This window comes from Acinonyx jubatus, chromosome F2 (assembly GCF_027475565.1).
Source record: "Acinonyx jubatus isolate Ajub_Pintada_27869175 chromosome F2, VMU_Ajub_asm_v1.0, whole genome shotgun sequence".
In the NCBI taxonomy this organism is placed as follows: Eukaryota; Metazoa; Chordata; class Mammalia; order Carnivora; family Felidae; genus Acinonyx; species Acinonyx jubatus.
Window position 1 is genome coordinate 11,367,012 of NC_069394.1, and position 9,492 is coordinate 11,376,503.

A 9,492-nucleotide genomic window follows, 5' to 3' on the forward strand; every position below is an offset into this window, starting at 1 on the left:
ACAACACCAGCGTTCATCTTTTATTTCTTTTTTTTTTTTAAATAAATTTTGAGAATATCTTTGGGAATATGTTGTACTTTTAGAGTAGCGTCCTTAGTTTGACTTTCTCCATGTGCCTTAGTCAGCTACTTCCTTGCTGAATGAATGTCTGCTGTGTACTTGGCTCTGTACCAGGAGCCCGAGTTACAAGAATAAGTGAAAATGCGAACCCTCGCCTCCAGCAACCCTGTCTGACAGTGTGATAATGCTCTCATATAATGCTTAGAGCCTGCCAGGTCCTGTTGGCAAACTCTTGACCTGTACTGACTCATGTTTTAGAAATAAGGAAGGTGAGGCACAGGGAGGTTGTGTAATCTGCCCAAGATCACACAGCAGGTAAGCACCGGGTGGAGTGGCCTTGGACATGTCCGTAGGATCTTGGGTCCTACCAGTAGAGCTGTGGGTATGGTTTGACGAACTGGAATCCCCAGGCGGTGCGGTATTCCGGCCGCAGCCACACAGGGAGTGGGCGGGAACCTGCCTAGGAAATCCTCCCAAACACGTTAAATAGGCAGAAAACAAAGTTGCAAAGTACGTGAAAATGCCACGTAGGGTTTTTAAAAGATACATTCGTAAGTACAAGGACCTGTGTCACCAAAACGTAGCAGAGGTTACCTCGAAGGATTGGGGTGGGTGAGGGGAGAAGCCTTTTCATCTCTTACCTTATGTAGCGTGTGAAACGTGTGAACGTGAGGAATTCACCATAAATTATGAGACAGCCACAGAACAGAACACAACATTAAAAAGTACATACTGTTGCCAAAGGAACTTTATTGAACTGGCAAATACTCTTCCTAAAGCAGCATATAGATAAAGGCAGATAAACATTTTATCTGTGAAAAACATACAGAAAAGTCCAGGAGGAAATATGACCCAGTACTGTATTTTTTTGTTTATTTATTTGGGAAGGAAGGGGCAGAGAGAGGGGGACAGAGGATCTCAAATGGGCTCCATGCCGACAGCAGAGAGCTTGACATGGGGCTCAGACTCCCAAACCTCAAGATCATGACCCAAGCCAAAGTCGGATGCTTAACCGACTGAGCCACCCAGACACCCTGTCCCCTTACTTTAAATGGCTACATTTAGGTGGTAGGCTTGTGGAAAACTTTATAACCTATTTGTATTATGGTTGCTGTTTTTTTTTTTTTTTAATTTAAACAGTCATGTTTTTTAAATTCTGGATTAGTTTGCACATCCCGTTCCTACATAACTGAGGTGTGAAATAACACACTGTAATGTGGACGCCTTCCAAGCCTCCAACTTTTATCTTCTAAGGACGGGCAGTGTGTGCCTGGGTCTGGCCCCAGAGCGGGCACTCCCTGTCCCTCGGTCCTCCTGGGGACTGATGGATGGAGGGGGCAGCGCTTCCCCGCCTCATGGTGCCCTCCAGTGACCTCCCTCTCTGTGGTTGCTTCCCACAGTGGCACTAAGGAAAACAGAGACCAGCCATCACCTCTCCCTGGACAAAGCCAACATCCCACCCGAGATCTTTCAGAAGTCCTCACAGTTGGCAGACTTACCGCAGAAGCCACCACCCGGAGACCTGCCCCCGAAGCCCACAGAACTGGGTCCCAAACCCCAAATTGGAGATTTGCCTCCTAAGCCGGGAGACCTGCCCCCCAAGCCCCAGCTGGGAGACCTGCCCCCCAAGCCCCAGCTGGCAGACTTACCCCCCAAGCCACAGATGAAGGACCTCCCTCCCAAACCGCAGCTGGGAGACCTGCTGACAAAGTCCCAGGCTGGGGACGTGTCGCCCAAGGCCCAGCAGCCCCCAGACGTCACCCAGAAGTCACACCCGGTGGATCTCTCCCCGAACGTGCAGTCCCGAGACACCATCCAAAAGCAAGCATCCGAAGACTCCAACGACCTCACGCCCACTCTGCCAGAGACGCCCGTTCCGCTGCCCAGGAAAATCAATACGGTGGGTAGGCGCCGCGTTTGAGGCTTTCGCGAGCCCGCTGCTGCGCTCCGGGGCCCCGCGGGAGGGCACGTGCTCCAGCGGGCCCAGAAGCAGCACAGGCCTGCTCGCCTCCCCTGGCATCGAGCCAGAGCAGAGCCCGGTGGTCAGGGACACGGGCCTTGCACTCCAGTGGGCGGGCCTCAGGACCTGCCTTCGGCGCACGCTCTGACTGCGTGACCTGGGCCCGTTACTTACCCTCTCGGAGCCTCAGTTTCCCCGTACACAGAAAGGGGCCAGTGCAGTCACCGAGCCAGCTCATAGGCAGTTAAGTGCAGTGACAGTGGCACCAAGCTGGCACCTTGCAGACACTCAGCTCTAACTAAGAGCCTGGAGGACCAGAGTCCTCCTCTCCTAGAGTCACAGGAGAGCAGGTTCCGTCTCCGGATTCTGCAGATCTGCTCTCTGCTTCTCGCCGCATCTTCCTGGAGGAGGTGGAGGCAAAGCCCAGGGGACTTGCATGTGCAGAACTTGGTTGAAATCTCACACTCCCTCGTTTTCATGAAACGCTTCCTACTCTGTAATATGTCGGTTTTATTCTAATATAAAAATGCTTTTTGCCCAAAAAACCCTTCTTTGGGGCAGGGCTCCAGGAAGATTCAGCGTGCCGTTGGTGGGGGGCACTGGCGGCCCAGGCCAAGGAGCACAGTCCCCCAGGGAGCAGAAGGGCCGCCCGCTGCGCGCAGTTCTGCCCTCGCCCTCTGTAAGAACAGCGTTGCAGTAGAAGTGTGTCCCTTCCGCCCCGCAGGAGAGGAGGGACGAACACAGCCCGCTGTCCACGGCTCGGAGGCCGCCCTGGGTGGTGTGGCACGTGTGCTCACTCTCCCCGAAGGCAACCTCCCGAGACCCCGGGCGCCGCTGCTGGCCTTGCCGGGTGCGGTTTCCGGCCCACACCACGCGCTTGCACGGTTGTCTGACGCTGTCGTTTCATCCTCCCCGTTGTAAATTCTCGCCTATGGGCCTTGGAGCTGAGACGCCTTGGCCGCCACTCCTCCAGCGTCACCGGCCCCGGGAGGGGCTGCAGAGAGGAAGGGGGTGGCTGAGGGACAGCCCAGAGCATGCAGAGGAGGAGTCAGCTGACCCAAAACACTGAGAGACACTGCTCGGTTTTGGGGGGTTTTTAAATGAGAGAGAGAGACACAGCACAAGCAGGGGAGGGGTGGGGGGGGGGAACACAGAACCTGAAGCAGGCTCCAGGCTCTGAGCTGTCAGCACAGAGCCCGACGGGGGGCTCGAACCCACGAACCGTGAGATCATGACCTGAGCCGAAGTCGGACGCCTAACCGACTGAGCCACCCAGGCGCCCCACACCTCACCTTTTGTAATACTAATTATTTAACGAGCAGGGCACCAAAAACCTCCTTTCGAAGATGATTTCTCTATTTCCATCTTTCTGTTTGCAAAAAACCAGAACAGATAAAAGCCCAAGGGAAAAGTGATCAGACGTTAATACATTGTTGGGAACTGCCTGGAAGCCTCCCACCCAGGCTGCTGCATCCTGGTTCCCCAGCATGTGCTGACTTGGTACTTTGCGTGAGGGGACTGAGAAATGTGTTCATGTCGTGCGTTCAGTCTGCAGAGGATGCACATTCTTCTTTACATCATGTTTCCCGGCACCATTTTTACCCTCTGCTGTCATCTCTGCAAGCTGCTGTTGTGGGTGGGGGGAGGGCAGGGTGCCTCATGGCTTTCGGTGGAGCTGCATTTTGATCCCCGCCCATAATTCGCTCCGTCCCAGAGCTCTGGGAAGAGGGAGGGGGCGCACAGCACCTGGGCGCCTGGCAGACCAGCCTCCCCTCCCACAGGGGAGAAGTCGAGGCTCGGGGAGGTTGAAGCCCACGCCGAGGTCTGCGTGTCCTTTTTTCAGTTAAAACCCAGTTTCTTTATTGAAGGGCAAAAACAAGGTGAGGCGAGTGAAGACCATCTACGACTGCCAGGCGGACAATGACGATGAGCTCACCTTCATGGAGGGGGAAGTGATTGTGGTCACAGGGGAGGAAGACCAGGAGTGGTGGGTACGTACCAGGGTGCGGGGGGTAGGGGGCTGGGGGTGCCCGCCCCGCGATGAGGAGCAGCGCCAGGATCCTGCCGGCCGCCTCGCTTACCCTCTGCTGTGGTCGCTGGGTGTCTTCTGTCACCGCTGTCGTGCTAGGAACAGAGCCGTGGGGCTTCGAAACTGGGTCAGGAGAATTACCGTACGCATGTGCTTTACCCTTGTTATCATGCCCCCCATGAGCCGCAGGTATTTGCTGCCGTTTCACTGGAAGAGCTCAGGACCGTTCAGCGTGGTAGGCAGCTGGATTCGGGAACGTCTCTGACCCCGAAGCCCGATGCCCTGCTCCCCAAAACACACCGTCCCGGGCTCAGGCTCGGAGGCCTGCGTCCCTGTTTACCACTGCCCTGTCCCCAGGCTCAGTCCTTAATCCACCCTGCAGGCCTGTCTTTGTAAAGTGGGCCATCAGACCTTCCTCACTTGATTTTAGAGGATTAAGTGAAAATATCTATAAAAATCCCTTTTTCATTAAAACTGCTGCCCAGGTGTCAGAACGGAAAGGCACCATCACCCTCACACAGCGGCTGTTTGGAGGTTCTCGGTGGCTGCAAGGGCAGCCGACAGGTCTATGCTGTGGGCCACGGGAGTGGGCCTCCCGTGACAACTGGCCGGAGGCATCGGGGATGGTGTCCTCTGATCGTTCCCAGCATCAGCCTGGAGGTTCTGCTTCCTTGGCAGCCTGCACCCCACCTGCCCAGAGGGACCCCGTTCTGTCTGCTGGGAAGGGACCTGTGGTTCACAGTTGCCAGCAGAGCCTGCTGGGGCCCAGAGCACACGTGCACGTATGCACACACACATACACACACACACAGGTGTGTACCTTTGGCTTTTCTGCCTTTGGGCCTGGAGAGTGACTGCAGATTCTCGATCACAGCGGCAGAGATTTTGCTGGGACTGAAGCAGCGACGCTGGGGACCTGGGAAGCGGGGACGCTCTGGGCCTCTGGCAAGTAGAAGCCAGGCTGCTGGGAGAACAGAGCTGCTGGCCTGAGTGTCAGGAGTGCTGAAGCTGGGAAGCCCCGGCTGGAGGGATGAGGTGCCTCCCCCCTGCTCCAGAGGGACAAGTGGGGATAGCCCCGGGCCCCTCCTGCCTCTGTTAGGATCGGGCCTCCTCCTGGGGTGGAGCCTGCTAGAGAGTCATGACAAGGAGATGGGCTCTGAAGACCCCGTGGGAGTCACTCACAACGCTCTGTGGCCTCGGATGAGACACGTCCCTTCTGGCGGCCTGTTTCCTGCTCAGAAATGGGCCGTGAGTAACCCCTCCCCACAAGGATGCCCTTTGATGATATGGTGATGTTACTATAAGCAAGCGGTGACCAGATCCCTTGCTAAGAAAGTGGTGACGACAGCAGAGGATCCAGGGGGAGTAAGTGGAAAGTTTTTAGTGTCAGCACATCTGCCAGAGCAGACATAAAAATAATGCCGTGCGTGGCACCAGCGATTTCTGATGGACAGAACCCTCTCACGTGCCTGACGCCAGCCGAGCAAGACGCCCGAGGTGAGCAGGTCAGGTCTTACGTTAGCTCCACCTCCAAGGTGAGAAGCCCATGCCCCACGGCCCAGGGGGGCCCCGGGGGCTGCCCCAGGTCAAAGAGCCGGTGAATAAAGGAACCAGCCCTGGGCTCCCCCCACAGCTCCTGCCTCAGCCGCCGTCCACATTGCGGGTGTTTCGTAGATGAAAATGAGAGCTGACCTGGTCCCTAAGGCCACCATCCGTCCACTCTCTGCTTTTGTCCTTTAAAGCCAGTGTGCGTGTCCTCTTTGTTCTGAAGGCTCGTGACAGGATTCTCCTTCATGCAATTAATGGGGGCCTAACTGAGCTAATTAGGAGGTTCTTGCTGGGCACTGTGGCTCACAGGCTCGGGCAGCAGACCGTAAAGTGACCCCAGGCCACCGTCCATCTCAGACCCTATCGGTCTCCTTCCCCCACAGCAGCCAGAACGTGCAGGTCTGGTCCGCAAGCCAGCCCTTCGCATCTGTGTGGGTTTTCGTGTAACCTCGCGAGAGTCCTGAGGAGAAAGGGTCCTTTAGCCCCATTTTTCAGACAAGGCTTAGCAAGGCTTGTGCGAGGAGGCTCAGCGGGAGAGCCGGTTGAGCGCCCCGGTTAAGAGCGTGGACTGTGGAGTCTGCAGCCCGTGTGGGACCACGGGCAGGTCCTCCCGCCTGCGCGTGGACGCTCCCCTCCCTTGGGGCTGGCGTGCGGGCGCCGTGAGGTCCCGGAGAAGCACTGAGCGTGTCCTACCTTCTTCTGTTATTGCTGCACGTAGTTTATTGTCATTAGCGCCCTATAGCTCACCAGGTTGGGGGGCACCCCAGGCCCGTGGGCCGCCTGCGGACTGACGACTCTTTTCTCCCCACAGATCGGGCATATTGAAGGACAGCCTGAGAGGAAGGGGGTCTTTCCAGTGTCCTTTGTTCACATCCTGTCTGACTAGCAAAGAGCAGGACCTTAAGATTGTCCACATCTTCACGCAAGACTGCCGCCTCCACGTACTCCCGTGCACACGTGTATATAGCTGCTGTTACAGAACGAGGGACTCACTCCAGGGCCACCTCAGGAGGGGAACGTAGTGTGTGTTGTAAATAGTCCGTGGTCTTCCGCCTTCGCCAGTATTAGGGTAGCCCTGGGACCCGGCGCGCCTTACTGGTTTGCCAAAGCCATCCTTGGCGTCTAGCACTTAACATCTCTATGCTGTTCTCCGAGCAAACAGACAAAAACAGGAATATAGCAACTGCTGGCTTCGCAAGGAGAAGTGGTCTCCAGCAGCCGTCGAAAGGCGTAGAATTGACTCGTGTTCCTAACAAAACAGTATTCTCCATTGTGTTACTGAAAACGCAGCGTTAGCAGAGAGGTGGGTTCTGTTCTCCAGGTGAAATTAGCTCCATGACAGAACGGCCTGTAGCGGTCTGTGTGCACGGTTCACAGCCACAAAAACCTACTTGGGTATTTATTACAGAGAAGTGCTCGGTTAAACCTAAGTGTTGCTCCTTCGGCAAAATAAAATACTCACCGGCCCAAACCCTTTGGTGGCAGTTGACCGTCCCCACCGCCTCAGGCAGGCTAGGCGCGGGCGGTCTATCCTGTCTTACGGTGACGAGTGCCCGCCCCTGAGATATTACCTCATTATGCAGAAATAACATATCCTTCACGACTATTTTGACAAAAGCTTAAAACACATCTGGTGAAGTTCAACTTTCAGGAACCGAGGACCGCCAGGAAACATTAGCCTCTACATTATGCATGCATTTAGAAGCTTACCTGAAATCTGCCTTTTATAAAGGAACAGTACGGACAAGGTGAACTGTACATTTTTTAAACTTGATCGCCATTAAAGCAGAAATTATAAGGTTGCGACAATACCCGTTTCTAGTCAGTCATTTGGCCTTCTCAGAGCGTGAAGCTGCATATCACGTTATCAATTAGCATCCTCCCGATGTGTTAAAGCACCTGATACACCAGTTTAAATTCATTATTTTGTCAGTTTTGTCCTTGATCAATTTAAACCTGTAAAAGAGGATTCAGGAAGAATTTAACAGTCGGCCCTTCACACGGCTTCCCCCCCACCGCCCCATAGAATCCGGGTGCTGAAGCCAGCCTCCTGTTCCTCCGTGCTTTTGAGGACACCCGAGGCGTAGGTGAGGCTTCCAGCCTTAAGCTGACTTCAGTAAACCCGTTCCCTTCAAGGCAGGTCGCGGCCAAGTGCTCGAACCCCGCCGTGAACCCGCGCTCTTCCCGCAGCGAGGCTCCCTCCGTGTTCTCTCTGTCCCAGTCGTGGCCATCAGGCCGCTGAGGGCGCCCTGCGCGCTCGGTCTTGTCCGCCGGTCTGGATTCTGAAAAGAACACGTTCTTTTCAGCGTTCCCCAGTCGGCGGGGCCGCCCTCTGGATTCCGAGGCCCGTGTGTCCTTGTGGCATCATGTTTGCTTAAACCGCTTTGTTGGCAACAGCATAGAAAGCTGGTGTTCTTAAGCAGGGAACCTCGGCAGCGCGTGGTTTAGAAACGCCCGCCCGCGCCCGTGGGAAAAGCCCCCTGGACCACAGCCACAGCGCTCAGTGAGTGGTAGGGAGCCCGGCTCTGCTGAAGGGACCGCCGCGAAAACTCCGAACACCCACCTCACAAAGAAACCTTGCGTGAACGCACCTGCACCGCGACTTCCCAGCTGTTCCTGGAAAAGTGGTTTTGAGCAGTTGCTGGCCTAGCGGCCCCCGCGAGCCGCGCACAGCCCGCCAGCGTCAGGAGCCAGGCGGCGCACGGGGCCGCCGGCCCAGGAAGGCGCCGTCCCAAGTCACGGAGCGTCCTGGTTCATTCAAGTACGCGTTCCGAGTTGCATTGAAGAACCGTTCGTCTCTGTGGCCTACGGTATTTTCAGCCGATCTCAAAATAAACTGGTTTTCTAAAAAACTCAAAACCTAGATGTCTAAAATTACACGGAGTCCTTGTCTGTTCTTTCTCCTCCTTCCACAGATGCAGTTGTTTCTTTGGGTTTTTTTCCAATACCTTCTGTGTTTTTCTTTCTGGTTTTTTGGTTTCCGTGAGGAATTTGCGTTCTGTCTAATCCAGCTTACCGCGAGACATAGGAAAGCTAGGGACAAGTACCTTTGGTGATCTTGGTCGAGTTTGAACCTTTGTTCTGAAACTCAGCGAGCCACTATCTGCAATTTCGTACATGATATAGTATTTTGAAGGTATGGAACCTTATGGGGAAAAAAAATAGTTAATTAGTTCTTTTTTCCCCCAGAGGGGAAAGTTACATTCTGCAAATAGCCTGTGTCTTATTTTACTGTTGAACAGCAATTGCTATTTATTTTTTTATTGCCTAGAACTTCTACACGTTGTATAGGAACCCCGTAGTGCGGCTAGATAAATTCCAAACTCTCGTCTGGGTGTTACCACGAGGCATCAGTACACTTGTCATTTCACATGGAGTTAATGTGACCGTTTTTCAGTACTGTATGTGTTAATTTCTACTTTTTTTAATATTTAAAATTGCTTTTAAATAAACATATTCTCAGTTGATCCCAAACATCGGAAATCAAGCCATTTTGTGAGTCGTCCACTCTGTGCCATTCGGAGAGAATCAGGGCTCTTGCTTGGCTGTGCTTTGGGGCGGTGGGTGGGTGGGTCGATAACACGGCCATTCCAGCTCCCGTGTCAAAGCTTTGGAGACAGAAAGATGTCCATCACTTTCCTGGGCTTACAAAACAAGTCCTCTGCATTTTGCCCGCCCCCCCCCATTCCCACTCCCACCTCCGTGCACCCACTTCTCCTTTTTATGTGAAGAGGGGAGAGCCCTGCCCCCCCAGCAAGAGGCACGCACCTCTCAGCTTTACAGAGTTTAAAAAGGAGGGGGGCGCCTGGGTGGCTCAGTCGGCTGAGCGTCCGACTTCGGCTCAGGTCATGATCTCACGGTTTGTGGGTTCCAGCCCCGCGTCGGGCTCTGTGCC

The 9,492-nt window shown here is 54.6% G+C and overlaps 1 protein-coding gene across 5 annotated transcripts in view; it reads left to right on the forward strand.

The window, feature by feature from the left end:
- The window catches only part of ASAP1 (ArfGAP with SH3 domain, ankyrin repeat and PH domain 1), a 340,823-nt gene extending 333,417 nt beyond the window's left edge, over positions 1-7,406 (forward strand). For all 5 annotated transcript variants that reach the window (XM_053208331.1, XM_053208336.1, XM_053208335.1 and 2 more), the window contains 3 exons: positions 1,461-1,960; positions 3,889-4,011; positions 6,409-7,406. In XM_053208331.1, coding sequence (XP_053064306.1) covers positions 1,461-1,960; positions 3,889-4,011; positions 6,409-6,483 — 698 coding nt within the window. In that variant the 3' untranslated portion in view covers positions 6,484-7,406. The remainder of the gene's footprint in view (positions 1-1,460; positions 1,961-3,888; positions 4,012-6,408) is intronic.
- The last annotated feature ends 2,086 nt before the right edge of the window (positions 7,407-9,492 follow it).